We start from the raw sequence: 18,835 nt of genomic DNA, 5'->3' as shown, positions 1-18,835 counted from the left end.
AAACGTAAAATCGGGGATTCACTGTATATTAATAAAACCCTCATTGGTCTCAATTTTTTATATTCCCTGATGATGAGAGCAATCAATGTATGTAATCGAAACATTGGAAGCTAACACCGATTTAACCTGGCTGGTAACCCAAGAACACTTGTTCGAAGATTATATCTGCCAATACAGAAAGATTGTCAATTCATCTGTTCAGTCCCTACTTTATAGGACAGATGTTCTTGGAAAATTATATGCACCGGATATGCTGTTACCATAATGGGTCCTGGGTTTGATATGAAATGGAGGTACTTTGTACAGTGTGTTCGATCCCACATTTAACTTTAGGACCAGCCCCAATTAAAAAGGAAACAACAAACAGATCCACAATTTGCAGACTTTCACAATGGACTTTACAATGACGCTAAAAATACTAAAAACTATTATGCATACTTACAGCATTCATTATCTTCTGTTTTCTGATATCAGGTTTTTTTGCAGCCTCTCTGATCATGTTCGTGGTTTGGTTTTCGTCAAGTTTCTTGTTGACTACCTGCCCAGCCACAATGGTACACAACTAGAAAGAAAAATTAAGCAAAAATGGATCAGAAGAACAGCAATATCATACAACTGAAGCTGTACACTCAAAGAATTTGTTGATGCAATGCAACTGAATATGAGGTTAAGAATGTCTGCCTGTTGTTTCTGAATGTAATTCAGAAGTTGTGAAGTATGTCAGTGATGATAACAAGGTAGCTCTTATAACTGCAAGATAAACTTCAAAGTGTAATTCCAGTTCTGATTTGTTACTTTAGTATGAAGGGAACACAAAATCACACCCTGAATGGTCTATTATTACTGAACTCACTAGACATTTGGCACATAGTTCATTCAAATTTTGTCAAACAACATACCAAAGCGAGATATTAAAGCATCATGAAAGATCAGTCCCTTGCAACTTACCCTGGCACAATTATGTCCAGTCCAGGTTCATAGCTACTCAACTGTCCATGATACTGCAATTTACTCCAAATGCAATGATGATAATCATTAGGCTATAGTTAGGGGCACATACAGGTTATACACAAATGAATGGTGCAGTTATAAATGTCAATAAAAAAATTGTTTTTAAACTTACATGATTGCAACAAACACTGTTAAGAGGCGGAAACTGTCCCAGTTTTTAGAACTTCTCACGCTCACTGCGGGCCTGTTAACTTATGTGTTTGTGCACCTAGTTTGCAAGATGGCGTCCCATGTCGAGAAGGTGCACTGTGTTCTCCAGTTTGAGGTGTCGAAATCTATGATTACTGTGCAGCATGAGTTTTGTGTGTGGTTCAATAAGAACCTGCCACACAAAAACAACATAAACAGATGGTATCGACAGTTTGTGAAGAGCAGATGCTTGTGTAAAGGGCAACGTTCTGGTAGACCTCGTATGTCTGCTGAAAATGTGGAGAGAGTGTGCGAGACATTTCAGCAAAGTCCCTGCAAGTCAGTGGCAAGAGCAAGGAGGGAATTGGGCATGCCTACAATGACAGTATGGTTTATTCAAGACAGGGTTTATGCACAACCAATGCCAACTTCCATCCAGCAACTTCATGATGGGATAATGCATGCAGTGCATGACATTACAGTGGACATGTTACACATGTTACACCAGGGGTCTTCAACCTGTCAGACAGTGCGGGCCACATGCGCAATTTCAATGACTCTCGCGGGCCATGAAGTTATACTGCGATATTGTGTACTATAAGATGCTGTCATCTATCAGCCCCAAGCGGTACTACGTAGTAGCTAATGTAGATAGATGGCATCGGCATAGTTCGTTTGGATGTGTTGTCCAGCGTGTGTAAGCATCTGTGTCGTGTCAGCCATACACTGTTTCGTTTTAGATTGCCAGAGTTTCTTTGTTAGTTTATGAAACATTCAGTGGTGAACTGTCTTGTCAGTGAGGTGCACCATTTATTAGTATTTCGTCTACGAGTAAAAAGCATAAGTCTAGTGATTCGTGTCGGTTTTTTAATGAAAAGTGGACCAGTTCGTACTTTTTTGTGCCCATCAATGCTAAGCCAGCGTGTTTAATTTGCCACGAGTCCGTCTCAGTAGCAAAAAAATACAAATAAAATGCCACTATGAGACAAAGCATGCATCTCATTTTGATCTCTTTCAAGGGCAGCTTCCTGTGGACAAAGTGAGCCATCTGCACATTGACTTAAAATGCCAACTGGTAAGGCCTTTCCTGCTCAACTGGTAATGAAAGGCCGTACCTGCAAGTTATATATAGTGATACACACAGGTTTTTTAGTTTTTTAACATGAGAATAGGTTAATTGTGCAAGTTTTTAGTGAACGACAAGCTTTTTAAAATATGTCGGGGGCAGAGATATAATATCTTAAATGTATCCACACCAACCCTTGCCCACAATCCTTTTATTACATTTCGACATGGTACTATGTTAAGTACCTAGTTTTTCATATAAACCTGAAGAAGGGGATAGTTAGTCTCCGAAACGTAGTTCTAAAGAAAGGAAAATAAGAATAACATACTCGCATACGTAAGTACAGTTTTTAACGTCCTTTATACCCTGTCTGAAACGAGTTTGATTATCGCATTGATGTGTGTCGTGTGACAAAAAGGGAGCTTAATATTGAAGGAATGTAATTTTAACTCATATATCAAAACCTGGGACAGTTTCCACCTCTAACAGTGTTTGCTGCAAACACATAAGTTGAAAAATATTTTTTTTATTGACACTTATAACTGCACCATTCATTTGTGTATACCCTGTATTTATGGTGAATAAAAGATCCATATTTCGGTACAAAAAAATGGGGCATATTTCAGGATCAAAAGCAGTATATGAAATGGCATTTCAGTGTAAAAAAAAAAAAAAAAAGATTTAGAAATTATATCTATAACACAAAATAGATATTTCTCTTCGAATAGCATATTGTGTGGTTATCAAGAGTATTAAATTTATTCCTGTGTAAGAAGTCCATTTCTGCTTTTCAAATATTTACAGTAGAATTAAGCAATGTTCCATGACCTCTAGAATAAGTCAAAATTTAGAAAGGGTGGCCTTAGTAAAATCTAATTCATCTTTAAGAGTTAATTTCACATTTTGGAGTTTATTTCACAACATTTTGTGACAAAACATGGTAGGAAACATGAAAAATGAGCATTACAACACATTATTCACATTTTGTGTTCCCGTCAAAAACAAAATATGCATGCTTCTAGCATTAGTGAATAGAAGCTATGATGAAATATTTTGTAAAATTATATACATATATAATATTAGGAATGGACTGATATGGAATTTTTACTGATACAGATGAAGTGTCCCTATAATATTTACTATTACCAGGAATCTGTATTCTGCTCATCCCATATAAAATTGCAATTTTTACATGGAGCCTTTGAATTGTTTATAGTCCTTGTTAATGAATGTATGTCCTCAGACTGCAAAAGGTTTGATTTGATGAAATAAATTGAATATTTAACACTTACATTACAAAACAAGGGTATACGAGTGATACTTTACATTCAAAAAATACCAAAATAGCACATTTTGTACTAAATTACAGGTTATTTATAGAAATACCAGCTCAGTAAAAAAATCTACCTCAACAGGTAAATAATTTGTCTTCTCCACATTGCCCACTTGCAAGCATGGAAGCTCTGGGTATCTCAGTCTCTCCCCTCTTATATTGTCAAAGTATTGTTGGACAGTAATCCTACGGCCCTCATACTCAAACCTGCAAGGAAATATGAAAATTAGACCTCTCTTTTGGTACAGAAATCTGAGATACGACAATTTGAATTTGGGACTCTGGAGACTTAGAAACATTTAGCAATTTGTTAGTTAAAAATAGAAGCAATGGGTTTGGTTGTCTTACATCTTGACTGTAGAAAGAAAAGGTTTCTGCTGGGACATAATACTTCTTAACCCTGACATTTGACAACTGTTGAATTATTTATTAACAAACTAACTAACATTTCAAACATTGCAGAGAACAAAATGGTAATAACAAGAAGATTATACATGTATACTTCTGTTCAAAAAAAGTTTCACACTCGCTTGAGCTGAAATTCAGCTTCGTAGGCGACCGTGTCTGGCAGTACAGCCAAAGTAAGTGTACGGAAAGCAGAAGTGTTGCTTACTATCAAACATTTTAACCACATGCAGGGAATTTTGTGTCTCTCAGACTAAAAAAAAGGGCTAATGGAAAGTTTGCAGTGTAAATATTAATTAACTGGACTGTTCACGTCTGCAATGAAAGTAATGTAAATGCAAAAAATTTGTGAAAAATAGATTCAAAAAACACATTTTTGACGTTTGTGAAGTAGTAGTTATCTTAATGCGTTAGAATGTGAGGGCCCCGGGTTTTCGAATTTGGCTTGAGCATGGGTGTTCTTTTTGAGTCTCTCTTCATCGTTGCGAGTAGCCAAAAATGGAAGAATAGTAACACTAAATAACGAAAAGAAAAAAAATGCAATTAGAATAAGCAAGGCAGAAATAGTGCTGTTGTAATTCCTGAAAATAATGAAAAAAACAAAAAAAACTTATTTTCTCTTTCAGAAAAAGAGTTATCCTAGCCTGGGAGAAGGTTGAATATATAAACTCCTTCCCCACCCACTTTGGCAAACAAAATCCCAAAGTCGGCACTGAATATGCGATGGGAAAAATAATAGAAATCCGAAAGCAAGAATAGTTTATGTCACAGCCAGGGAGGCACATGAGAGAAGGTATCCCAATATATATACATATATATAAAACTATCAGTCATCCAGGCTATTAACAATAAGTCAATAGTTTTCCTGTCATTTAACTTTAACAGTAAATTGAATTTTTTAAACATAAAAATACTCGGGCTTTCCTTTTTTACAAGTGCACGTTGGTTTCGTAATGGAGCACAACAATAGAATGGTCACTCTCGTAAAATCCAGACTGGCTGAATGAATGTCTCCGTAGATTCCAGAATAATGACTCTTCTTTTTGAAATAAATAGTTTAAAAATAATATAATATATGTGCCGTTGGTTAATAAGATTCGTCGTCACATAGCAGAATCTGCTATGTTGACAGAAGCTAGATCATGATTATTTAGTGTTGGGAAACACTAACCTTCCACAAAAGCAAGACTTCCAAAAGTCTTCATTAATTTCATGCACAAGCTTGACTTGTATTCTGTCAGCAATGTGCACAGCATACAAACACTATCTGATGAAGTGTATTGCTTTCAAATAAATGTAATTATCGAAAAGCGACATCAAAAGTTTCGAACTGGACAGGAAAAGTTGCAATCTTACGTAGAAATTACCTGAATAGCTTGGTTTTCTCAACGTGGTTTGTGGCCATGTCTGTTAAAAGGTCAGCTTTGTAAGCTGAAATCCTAGGTTCGATTCCCCTCATGGTCGCTTTTTCTTACCAACTTGTAACACATTAATTATTTCATTGTCTTTGCATTTCAGTTGTTTTAAAAAGTGATGCGAACACTGGACCTCCTGATTACAAGTCACGACACCCATTGTAGCGTTATATTTTGTTATTGTTAGTGTGGCAAGATAAAAATAAAAATATGACAGTCAAGATGATTTTGAGTGTAAAACGTGTTTTATTTTCTTCGTGTTGCAGCTAAACTCTCTGCTTACAATAATCAATACTAAAAACACGTTGTGAAATACAACTGAAGATGAAATGTTTAATATTCTTTGGAAGATCAGGTAATCGAGGTTGGCAAACTCTTCATAAGTACAAAGTGTGGCAGAATGGAGTCCCACATTTCACAAGATCACTGACCATGCCGAGGGGTAGGTAGAGGGGGGCAGGTCTCATACGCTCGGGCAGGCGATAAGGTTTGCCAGTAGACACCATGCCTTGGTCAGGTGAACAACGTGGATACGTAATCAAAGCGTATTTCAAAAATGCCAAATCCATGACCGCAACACAAAGAGCATTTCCTACATGCTTCCTTCTAAATCGAAACGCAGCCCTTCCAGCTCGTAAAACTATACTGAAATGGATCGCAAATTTAAGGGCAACTGGTTCTGCATTACAGAGAAAACCAGCTGGCTGTCCAAGGAGCATTAGAACGCCTGAAAACATTGCTGCCGTCAGAGCATCTATACAGCAGTCTCCAAGGCGTTCGGCTCGAAAACATACTGCTGCACTCGGAATTTCCGATTGTTCTGCGAGACGAATTTTGCAGACCTGCATTTCCACCCGTACAAAATGATGCTTGCACAGGAATTAAGTCAGCAGTACTGGGAAAGGCAGAGAACCTTGTGTCGGGAATCCTTGCAGTTGTGACTCCCGACGCTATTGTGTGGAGCAGCGACAAAGGCCATTTCCCTCTCTCTGAAACAACAAGCTCAATTCTTCGTTACTGGGCTCCACAAAACCCCCCGAGAGCTCCACCAAAGACCACTTCACAGCCCAAAAGTGACAGTGTGGTGCGTGGTGTCCAGTTTGGCCATAGTGGGGTCCATTTTTTTGAAGATGGTGACATCACCGTAACTGTGACTTCTGACCGCTATTGTGGCATGTTGCAGAATTTTTTCCAGACCCAATTGGCAGAATTTCAAGAACATGATCTAGAGCACTTCTGGTTTCAGCAGGATGGGGTTACATCCAACACTAGTTGTTGCTCCCGTGCCATTTTGCAAGGAATGTTTTCTGGACATCAGATTTTGCTACGGTGCGAAATTAAGTGGCTGATCTGAGCCCTTGCAATTTCTTATTGTTGGCTTCCTCAAAGCTCAGGTCTACAAACATCGGCCTCAAACTCTTCAAGAACTTAAGGAGGCAATAACAGAAGAAATCGCTGCTATTCCTCGAGATATGCTGGAGAGAGTTATGCAGAACTTCAAGGAACGACTTCAGATATGTATAGCCCATGGCGGCCGCCATTTGCAAGACATAATTTTTAAAACCTAAGGAAATGAAAGCTTCTCGTACTATTCAGAAATAACGGTGTTCTTTTGTACCTTTTACGGTTTCTTTTTTATTCACCTTTCAAATGTGGGACTCCATTCTGCCCTTACTTTTGTTTCCCATAGCCAACACCACCATGACCAAAAAGGAAATGTTTTCACAAACAAGTTTCACCCATCTTCAATCAACTAGCAAGGATTCCATAAAGGTGTGGCTAAATAGTGAATAGTGATCATGTGTGTTTTGTAAAATTTGTAGAAGGAATAAAAAAAACTCACATTCTTAGATTAAACTGGTAAGAACAGACATTTGTTTTTCTACATTTTGATCTCAGCCAAAAAAGCTGAGGACCAGAAAATTTTCCAGTCATTTCCCTGTTTCTGCGTGGCTCTGAGGGCATATCTGGGGGTAAAGGCAGCCGGACATGATACTGTCAAGAATATGTGGAGCTCTACCTTCACATCACTTCATGACATGTGTGCACATGCGCAGGGGTACCTTTACTTTTTACATTGTTAGATTGTGTTCAAACCCTAAGGAAAGAAGCATTCAATGATTACACAGGGTCGCAAATTAAATTCAATTTGATGTTGTTTTTTGTTTAATAGGTGAACTTTATTATTTGTGCCATGCTGATCACGAATATGAAATTCGTTTTTCTCCATCATGCAAGGTTTTCTTACATGCATCAACGTGTTTATTTTAAAATGAATATAGACAGACACAAAGGACCAATATAATATAGAAAACGACATATAGCAGTATATACGAGGCTTGTCCAGATAGTAAAGATACAAATCAAAAATAAGATATAAAATAAATGTATTGCTCGCAAATAAAGTTACACTTGATACACTGATACAGAGGCTATTTCTCCACATAAGTGCCACCATTGTCCAAACATCTGTTCAGACGCGGAACAAGTTTTTGTATCCCTGAATCATAGAAATCCGCCGCCTGCATCTGGAACCACAGGTGGTAGTCGCTGGGTGCAAGGTCGGGGCTATATGGCAGATGGTGAAGGACCTTTCATTGAAACTGTGCAAGCAGATCCTTGGTGACATTCGCTGCATGGGGGCGGGCGTTGTCATGAATAAAGCGGATTCCACTTGACAACATGCCTCTCCGTTTGTTTTGGATTGCACACCGAAGATGTTTCAACGTCTGGCAGTAGGTTTCAGCATTAATCGTTCAGGCGGCATGAATTCCACCAGCAGGATGCCGTGGCAATCCCAGAAAACGGTTGCCATCAGCTTGCGGGTTGAAATTGAATTTTTGAATTTTTTGGCTGTTGCAGAATGAGTATATCACCACTGCAGTGACTGTTGCTTGGATTCAGGCGTATGGTGGAACACCCATGTTTCATCACCTGTCACAATAGAGTTCAGGAATGCATCTCCCTCTTCTGCGTAGCGAGTAAGGAAGTCCAGTGCATATCCCCGTCCTTTGGTTTTGTGTTCGTCAGTCAAATGTTTTGGGACCCAGCGTGCACACAACTTTCTGTACCCTAACCCACTCACAACTTCATGAATAGTGGTTTTCGAACTGTCAGGAAACATCACACACAATTCTCGAATTGTCACCTGCCTATTCGCATGCACCTCTGCTTCAATACGATTGCGAAGGTCGTCAGTGATCACGGACGGCCTCCAACTTCTCTCTTCATCATGAACATCACGTCGACCTTCTGCGAAGGCACGGCAACATTTCGCCACATTTTGACAATTCATTACGTTCCCGTACACAGTCACAATTTCTCGGTGGATCTCCGATGGATGCTTTCCTTGTGCCTGCAAAAATCTGATCACGGCGCGAACTTCGCACTTGGCGGGATTCGGTATCGCCGCTGCCATTTCCAACACGTGTTCCTCGCAAAAGACTCAGCGCAGCACTGACGACTCACTCCCAATCCTCGTCATATGGATCACTGTTACTGCCAGTGTTGCCAACTTTGGTACACATTTTTCCCCTAACGTGCAAATGTGTTTGTATCTTTACTTTCCGGACAAGCCTCGTAATATACACACAAGAATATCATTACACAATACATATTTTTCAGTTCTGTTTAGCACGCTTTCTTCTGTAAGCTTTCCTAACTTTCTTGTGATTTTCTTCTGGCGTTTCTCTGTACAATGGCCAACAGTAGTCAGCCATCATGCTAACAATGTCCTTGATACCTTTTCTCCATATCCCTCACTTTTCACTACGCTCACCTCCTGAGCAATGACGAAGCAACTGTGTGGACCTGTGCATTTTCACTACCCTACAGATGGCAGTATCAATACGTAAAAACAGTGTTGCCAACTTTTGCGAGGAATGTGTTTTATGGTGGGTGTTCGGTTTTCATTTGACTGCCCCTCATATTCATATAAAGGGCCTGTGCGATTCCAATTTATCGAAAATTTTATTTCAATTCAACTAAACAATATATACACATATGAATGGCTTATTGCAGAAAGGGACCTGAGTCACTTTTGCACAATTCTGAGAAAAACAATGAAAAATCGTATAATATTAATAGTGTAAGAAAGAAATGTGCCGTTGTTGGCTCAAATATTCAACATAATGAATAGTTAATTTTGCAACCCTCAATGCAACCCCCTGCAGTATGATGCTAGACACAGTGGAGATGAAAAAAATAACTCCAATACCTCAAAAATGTGACTCAGGTCCCTTTCTGCAATAAGCCATTCATATGCATTATACACACATGCACACACATATTATTTATACCATTTCACATACTCAGACTAAGTACAACTACACACACAAATCACAAATGTTATGGGATATTAATCTACGAAAAATTGTTACTTGTATCAGAATTTCAAACTCACATTTACCTAATCAACTTTGATACATATTATCTTGCAATAATTTTACGTCTGTCAGATAGATTGTTCTGCAAAGTGCACTAACAAAGTAAATGATTGAGAGAAAATAACTTTTATTTCCCACGCAGCTTTCTTTACTTTTACTTACTCCATAAAATTAAAAGCTAAACTGTGAAAAACTTGCCTCCTGGCATTTATAAATATGTATAAAGTCAATGGGATTTGCATTAATGACAGTTGCAATTTTTCACGTCTACGGAGAAAAATTCACGTAGAATTCACGCATATTTCCCGGAGACAATAATTCACGCACAAATCCCAGAATTCAAGGAATTCCCGGTGAGTACCCACAAGAAGGATCCGTAAGTATCCCTCTGTAGGGTGGTACAACAGACCTATTCTGTCGGTAGCACATTCTTAGGAAAAACTGGTAAGGAGTCTAAATGTGGATGGAACTTTACCTTGTTTAAATTTAGAAATAGGTCTTTCAAATATTATTCACCTAGTCCATAATTAACCAGCTGCCACTGGAAAACTGCCCTTCATGATTTAATCATAAATTGGTAGTTAAGCAGATAGTTAAGAATAGCTTGGTTCCTGGCACGATTATGAATGTTTGAAAATATTTGGCACATGACGATTTTTTTCAACTCAGTCAGTTCTATTTAAGCTGTGGAAACTGTGATCAGAAATACGTTGCTGGATTAAGAATACCTTTCAGAAAGTTACACAAGATTTCCTCTTGTGTGTCAAAAAACTATTTCATATAGCTATATTAGATGAGTTCCACAAAACAATCATAATATTAAATTATTTGTTAAAAACAATAAAAAAACACTTTAGGAGTTCTTCCAACCTTTCAATTCCATCTCGGAATCATCATCAGGGCTGGTCAAGAGACTGTGACAGGGACGCAGTTGAAGTTCCGCCGGCATGTGACGTAAGAAGTTTTTTACTGTCATAATATTAAAATAGTTGAGATTTCATTCTGAAATCCACCACCATTAGCACACACTGTAGTGCAGAATTAATGATAATTGTACACTTAGCATAATTCTCAAGTGAGTTTTCATTTTACATAGCATAAGACTCAGAAAGCATGAAATAGCATGATTGATGAAACTTGAAACAATATTTTCCATTAAAAATAATATTAATTTCAGCTAACAATGATGAAGGTTCAGCCGTACTCCTAGCACATACACTCTGTCCCAACTATCTCTGGAGTAGGCAAACGAAAACAAGTCTCTGCGCAAGTAGTGGTGCGAGACGGCTCTACCAATGAACACATGAGGAATAAGTTTGCAGGATTGCGGGGGGTGAGGTGACTGAAGTTAACAGACTTCCCAGCAGGGTGTACTGCTTTGTTCGGTCCACTCAATTTCCTCTACTTCTCTGTCCATATTTGCGACCTTGCTCCAGAGATAGATGGGACATAGTATAATTCCAATCACACTTACATTTCTCTTGAAGAGGACCTCATAACTCCCCGAACTGTGTATGTTCTTTTTGATGTTGGATCACCAGCACGCATGTATCTCTCTATTTTCAGTCCTGTAAATGAAGCAACAGTTTAGTTAAATATTAAATACTACAATGAGTGTGTTGGCGTTCACAAAATCTCAAGTTTGCTGATGCAGTGTTAATACAGATATAACCTGAGGGAGATTTCACAGAAAGTAACAAGGAGCACTAACACAATGTGGGTGGGTGGCAAATCAAGGCAACACAATGCATTGTATTGAGAAAAACAGCTTATCTCAGTGACATGCAAGTGGCAACTGGGAAGTGGCATATGCAATGTCTCATGTCAGGATGCCAGGCTATGTGCTGTGATCATGACCAAGTGAACCAAAATGGGGAAAGAAAATATTCTGTATAGTGGGAAGCTTCAAGCTGTCAAGCGTGAAATCTTCATTCACTTCTTCTTGTGTTAGCATTCTTTCTCTCTTATAAATCTTTCTTTGCATAAGAAAAATCATCTTTCCAAAAGGAAAGCAATAGAAATACCTTTTTTCCACTACCCTTGCATAAGGGTTACAACAACAACAAAAAAAAAAAAAAAGTTTGAAAACTGGCAGGCAACCAATTATTGCTTTTTTGGACCATTTGGCATAGATTGACCGTCAACTATTTAATTTGGTGGAACACTTGAATTTTTAATTTTATTTGCTTATCTTAATTTCCCCTCAAAAGTGAACCACAACTATGGAAAATAAATATAATTAGACAAACAGAAAAATGTGTATGGCACGACTGAAATCAACACTGTTCATTGTTGAAAACTGAATCAACAAACACAACAGGATCGAACAAATGTTATAAATGTAGAATTCATTATTCATCCGACATTCAATATCCAGGGATAATTTCTATCAAATGATAAAGACACCTGTGAAGTGGATATAATGTCATTAGGACAATACCCAATATCAGAAACAAAAATCAGGGCATTAGCAGTAATTTTCTACTTTTTAAGCTGCTGTTCTTCCCTGCCCCCATTGTAAATACACACGTCTATCATGTATACATACATGCATAAAACAGATACAGATAAGAGCATCTTAATTTGAAAATTAGTTACCAAGTTGTTGTTGTTTTCTTTTTTTATGCCCTCATAAACAGCTGTAAAGGAAAATGAGGTCTCTTATTGTTAAAAACAATTAAGCTACTAATTTCTATTCATTAAGGATTAATTTATGCATAAACATATACAACAATTATAGATTCAACATGCTTTTAGACAATGGTTTTCACTGCAATGTAGTGCTTGTAGCCTGTTGTAGAGTTTTGAACATCACCAGATTTCAGAAACAATAATCAGTGCATTAGCAGTATTTTCAACTTTCTATCTTGAAAAGTATATAAAAAATTATAAAAAATTAATGTGGCAACCCTGATACCAGCAAGTGTTTTACATGAAGCAGTGTGTCTCCTGTCCTTTGTACACCCTGCATTGCTTTCCCCCTGCATGCATCACTCTGTGCCTTTTTACATAAAGAAAGATAGAACAGATTCTCTGCAGTAGTTTCACGAATTACAGTTTGCTCAAACCAAAATTCTGAACCAGAATTCACCTTCCATGTGGTGTGGATTGAAACCTCTAACCAAGATGCTCAACTGCTTTCCCCAAGACTGTTTCCCAAAGTGAAACAAACCAGAATGTTTTGCACGAGGAGCTGCAAGTTTCAGTCCATTTTGGGTCAGAGTAGTAGAAACTGATAGCATGAATTGTTGGTCGCTAGAACATTCCAGGTTAATTACTTTATGGTTGGGCAGATAAAGAAAATCCCAAACTTTTCAAATAGTAGGAGATAGTTCTCAAGACAGGCACAAAAGCAAATGGGCAAAACCTGGAATTCTACCTTTGTCTCTTTTCCTCTGCCAGGCAGTTCTTTTACTTCTGCACACATCAATGGCATTGGAGTTTTATCACTTTCCCCACAGCTTTGCTTGCAGTATCAGGTTGAGATAAAGTAACATGCATGTGTAATGTACAGACTGCACATTGTTTCTTAGAAACTTCTAACACATTGCAAGAAACCTCTTCCTTCTCTTTACCTACTCTGTACATTTGGAAGTTTGAAACACAGTTTGGTCCCAGAGAAATTCACACTTAGCTTTCATAAAAGTGAGACGGTTCGTGATCTTGACTACATATTGTGAGTGAAATGTCGAGCGTGAAACTGCCAGCATTTGTTCCTCAAGTTTATCATGTCCAATTTTCTTGCTCATGCTCGCACGTGGGTAAGTTAAGGGCGAGGATGGAAGTGAAGTACCCATTTCCCAATATGTCTGAAACAATTAGCATACAGGTAAAAGACGATTGTCCTCCCCCCTTCATTTGACATCTAAAATTAAGCAATCAATCCTGGTTATGTTGTTTAAAACTAACAAGAAACTAAAATTTTTATGCACACATTTTCTGCACTGGACAGAATGATTGCAAAAGTGGTTATGTTTTGTAAATCAATGTAAATGAATGGGTCATTTCATGCACTGCCATCTATTTCACTTGCAGACACATTTTGAAACACATGCCGTCGTATCCTAGAAAATGTTAGCGGTAAAAATCTCAAAACACTTTTTAAAGTACATGGCAGCTAATGGGTACTATTTATGTAACGTAACGTGCAAGTTTCCACTCGTTCACAACTTTCCACAAACTTTGATTTGGGTGCAGATCACAACAGGAAGCATTCAAGGTACTGTGGATCTTATCTTTGCCTGTTTTCAATCCACATGCACTCTCTACCCTTCAGTGAAGTAAGGTCAGCAACAACAGGAAAACTGTGGTTACTGCGTTGGTTTCTAGGAACCGATTGCGATCAGCTACTCCACGTGAGGACACCACATGTGAATGACCCGATAGCAAGGATACCAGATACGATCAGTCCTCTGTCCACGCATCCCTGACCTTCTACACTTCCTGAGAACAACACGAGGCCTCAGAAATAACCCTGCCTATGGTTATTTCGGCCACACCCGAAGTATATAAACCCTAGTCACAAAACTAGAGGTATGGAAGTTGACCAGCAGAGCCGAAGTGCAGCTGAGACGCTGTCCAGTCTCCATCCAAGATGACTTTCCACCCAGCCAAGTCCAGGCTGTCTTCAGGCACTTACACGATGGACAAGGACCTACTCTTACAACTGACTAAGTATTGCTAATCTACTTTTCTTTCCAAGCAGCTCCCTTATCTGAACACTTAGGTTGAGATACTCTTCATATATCAACAACAACTATTCTTTATAATAAACCTTATTACTGTTAACCATTACTTATGTGCATAATTATGTCTATACCTCACAGGTCCTTCTACTTAGTATTAAGACTCTTACCAGAATAACAGATGTATTCCTTTTCAGCTCTAAGCCCAGCCATCCAAGTTACCCTAGCGGTAGTTTCAGGTTCGCTTGAAACATACCGTTACAGTAACTGCAACTTTTTCTACCGTCAGCTGATTCAGACATGGCATTTGCCAAAAGTGTGGTTGTGTTATTTTCGTCCTGGATGAGCTTGTCTCCCACACAAATTAAGTTCTTGTGGTGATATAGATGGGATTTCATGAAGTTAACTAAAAGGTAGTTTGATTGATTGATTGATTGATATAATGTTTTAAGTCCACTTTATGCACAGCAAGGCTAATTGGGACTGGACCTACAGTTTAAAGTGGGATCCAAACCACCATGTACCTCCACCACATATCAAACTCGGGACCCCTTGATTACAAGGCACCAACACTACCACTGTGCCATCGAGGAGGCCCGAAAAGGTAGTTTCTTCTATAAAGTAATAAAATGTAGTTTTTAGAAAAACAAAATCTGCAGGAATCAAACATCAAACCTTGCCTAACTTGAATCATTCCTTGTAATTTGACTTGCAGTTCGTCAAAAGATGCAACTCTTATACATTAAGTTTTGTTTTAAATATACTTACTGACAATAAATTTCCGAAAATCCTCCAGAATTGATCTATCAAGTTCTCTGGAAAACACATCATCTGGACGTTGTGGTTGATCATTACGTCTCAGAGTACGCTGATAAAATTCATACAAAAGGTCAGTTACCCTCTGGTTCTTTGGGAAGGCTTTGTGAGCCACTAGAAATCCAAGAGGAAAAGTGTCAATAATGGAAGACCAAGCATATGAAAATGTAGCAGGTATGTGCAATGGGAGATCAATCATCGAAATCTAACTCAAATGGAGCAAGAGTTCTTCCCATTGAGATTACTAACTGCAATATATAATACACTGTATTTAAAAATGATTTGAACGATTTCAACTTGTTATATTTTATTCATAAATGGCCAAAATAAGATGCAATTTCACACATATGTAATGCAACTGTCCAAATTTAATTGCCAATGGTTCTTGCAAAGTTAACTCACAAATGCTCAATGTGAGCACCCTTTGTTACTCTGCACACAATAATACGATAATTGTTAGCTGCATGCCCAATCCATCGATGCGATGTGACGATCTCTTGTTAGGAACTCCCTTACATTAGGGTGGAAGTGGCATTGGGTTCCATAGAGCTGATAGATAAAGTCTGCACTGTCATGTGTCGGCTGTGGCATAAGCCACGTAGTCAGCAAGTTCAAGAATGTTTCGCCAGTTACAGCAGCCATTTTACAACTGGTCATCCTGACACCTGGCAGAATAATTTAGAACTACTGGGACCGTTCCAAAAAAAAAAGTATTTCACAGCTCATTTGATCGGTGATTGTGTTGAATTGCTCAACATGTTCTTATCGTTCAAATCATTTTTGAAACACCCTGTATTGTTACTAACTATTAATATATTACTAACTGCAATACATACAGAACATATATTATAACAAAACATATGTTAAAACCAGGGTGAGCAAGACCATACCAGTAGCTGAACATTTTTTTTTTATTCTGGGGGCGTAACAACTGACCCTTTTTGAAGACACCCAAAATGACAACCTCCCTTTCATGTAGTACACCCTGGACTGCAGTTTGCCAACCAGTGAGGCTCTTGCATCTGGAGTCACAGCCAGTATAATCCTCTGTGGGGACTGTGTTGACCATTTGTGTGTGTTGCATGTCCCTTTGTTCATCTCATATTATCACCATTCCTGTTTAACCAAGAGTGACAGGGAAACGAAGTAAAATAAATCAAAACAAATCCAATCAAATCAACTCAAATCATTTGATTCTGAATATTGCTGCACTGGATGTTACGTTAAATTTGTTTCTAACCATTTCATCTAGTTTTCATTTATATTCATCATCCCTGTTTGTCCAAAGAATTGCAAAGTCATGTTAAATAATGAAAAAAAAAAAGAAAGAGAACTTTCAAATGTATACAAGACTAAATAGTGATTTAGGTTACTCGTGTATACTCGTGTATAATAGAGATTTTCTAATGTATACATATGCCTATACTGTATATATTTGTAACAGATTGTCACTTATTTCACATTAGATTATTTAATTGCTTTTCTTGATGCCTATAATACCATCTTCAGAAGATGGAAAAATACATACACAATATCAGTAGCTGAGCATGTTTCATTCCGGGGGTGTAATGAGAGACCCTTTTCAAAGACAGTCAAATGTCCACCTCCCTTACCTACTCTCATATTCAGATAATCATGTACATTTCTTCCAAAGCTGTATATATGGAGTATGTTGTTTTAATTGATAAAGAAGACAAAGGAAAAAAGTTGATGGATCTTCCTAACAACATACAGAATGTATAAGACGAGAAAGACAATTGCAATGAATGATTTGTATACATATTATTGTTACATTTGTTGCTGGCTGCACCTTAAAATATGTCAATAGGATATATTACCAGATAATGCGAGAATTAGAATTGGGCTTACTTGAAATTTTTCCGAAAGAGAAAGTGCCGATATAAAATTTTCTGATACGAATAATTTATATTCTACCAATCTTATACAGAAATTACAAACATTTCATGAAGAATCTGAATGACTCATTCTCCACCATAACAACATAGGTCATCACTAGTGCCCATACTGTAAAATATGTATGTAATTCTGTCATATAAATGGGAAAACATGTCATGAAAAATTAAAAATATGTCAGAAAAAGGCAGAAATATTCCCAGTAAAGCCAAAAATATGCACAACAATACTTTCGAATTTCTCATTACACAGGATGTCAGTATCTTCCAGGGAAGATCGACTAGGGTGGGGGTTGAGGGTAGGGTATTAAATAAAGTCAGAATCCCTTTAACCGAAGAATATAGTGGGAAAATATTGAAAATACCGTGAGGTTCACTGCAATATTGTTAACTTTCGTTTACTATTATGTCAGAGGTACCCCTTTGTGGAAACTATAGCATAATTGGCAGCTCACTGTGAAAAAATAGGGTATTATTATTTTGTACTAGTTGGTAAGAAAAGACGGCATTTGCTTTTAATTTCTTCGTTCGTAATTTCCTTATCCTGCCATCGATAATATGAACTTTGCGTTGTGCTCAAGATACGAAGAATAAATTATAAAATAACCGATTATATGCAAGACAATTACGAAATTACACAGAAATATAGAACTATGTCTTATTACGAGAAAATTGAAGAAATATGTTGTAAAAATGCGAAATTGGTAAGATATGTCAAAATATGTCTTATGAAGTTTGTCTATTTCGGCTGATTTTTCATCAGATACGTAAAGATCTCACCCCAGTATTTTGATTCGATGCCAAATTGAAAATATGTTATAACATAAAAGTCCAGGGCCCTAGTAATCACATGACAAATTTTCCCTTGAAAGAGAGACTGCATATTTGGAAGTTTACAAAATCAGAGTATAAAAATTGTAACAAAATGGCAGAATTTGGCACTAAACTATACACTATTTACAGAAATTTTAATGCCAATACATGTTTGATACTGTACAGTTTTGATAAATTTACCCAATGCCTAGAATGAAAAAGAATATAGTACTCACCATCAATGTTAACAAATGGTTTCCATCCAAGAATAAAGCTCTGATAAAAACCATACCATCCTTCTAAGCCATTCCCCAACTCAAATCTTCCTCTTGGATTGTTGCCAGGTTGAAAATAGAAGGATCGGGCAGATGGAACATACCTACAATATCAAAACAGAAATACAACACTACAAACTCAGCTGCGATTGATACAATATATTTTATTAAGATTACCCGAGTACAAAAATGTACTTTACCTTTGTAAGAAGACATGTTAAAAATATAACACATTTCATCTTACTGAATTTAGTACTCAAAGTTAGTAACAGATGTGGTGAAACAGACAGTTGAATTTGACTTATGGTTGTGGACAGGGTGATCAATATATTTGGCTTGCAGTATTTTATATCCTGTGTTTGAACTTAATATCATGCTGTAGTGGGTGTTCCGTAATACAGTCATTTTCGCAAGCACTTTTCTGATATTTTTCTATGTGTTGTTTAACAGGAGATGAAGCAGTTGGAAAGCCTGCATGAGCATGAGGAATGTAAGACAGATGTATAAGCTGGTAAATAATAAAAGCCAAGGACAACAGTCTGTACAATTTGAAACAGGCGATATAATTAGTGACAGTAATGAAATTTTA

General features: G+C 37.5%; 1 protein-coding gene across 2 annotated transcripts in view; it reads right to left on the bottom strand.

Annotated features, from left to right (window-relative positions):
* Positions 1-18,835, bottom strand: part of LOC145978427 (protein argonaute-2-like) — a 97,777-nt gene that overhangs the window by 39,137 nt on the left and 39,805 nt on the right. For both annotated transcript variants that reach the window (XM_083111065.1, XM_083111074.1), the window contains exons 8-12: positions 18,208-18,350; positions 15,198-15,359; positions 11,219-11,312; positions 3,614-3,746; positions 443-562 (exon numbers count right to left, since the gene is read on the bottom strand). In XM_083111065.1, coding sequence (XP_082967191.1) covers positions 443-562; positions 3,614-3,746; positions 11,219-11,312; positions 15,198-15,359; positions 18,208-18,350 — 652 coding nt within the window. The remainder of the gene's footprint in view (positions 1-442; positions 563-3,613; positions 3,747-11,218; positions 11,313-15,197; positions 15,360-18,207; positions 18,351-18,835) is intronic.

Source organism: Lepisma saccharinum, chromosome 1 (genome assembly GCF_977018435.1).
Source record: "Lepisma saccharinum chromosome 1, izLepSacc3.1, whole genome shotgun sequence".
NCBI lineage: Eukaryota > Metazoa > Arthropoda > Insecta > Zygentoma > Lepismatidae > Lepisma > Lepisma saccharinum.
This window is presented reverse-complemented; position numbering and strand designations above follow the sequence as displayed.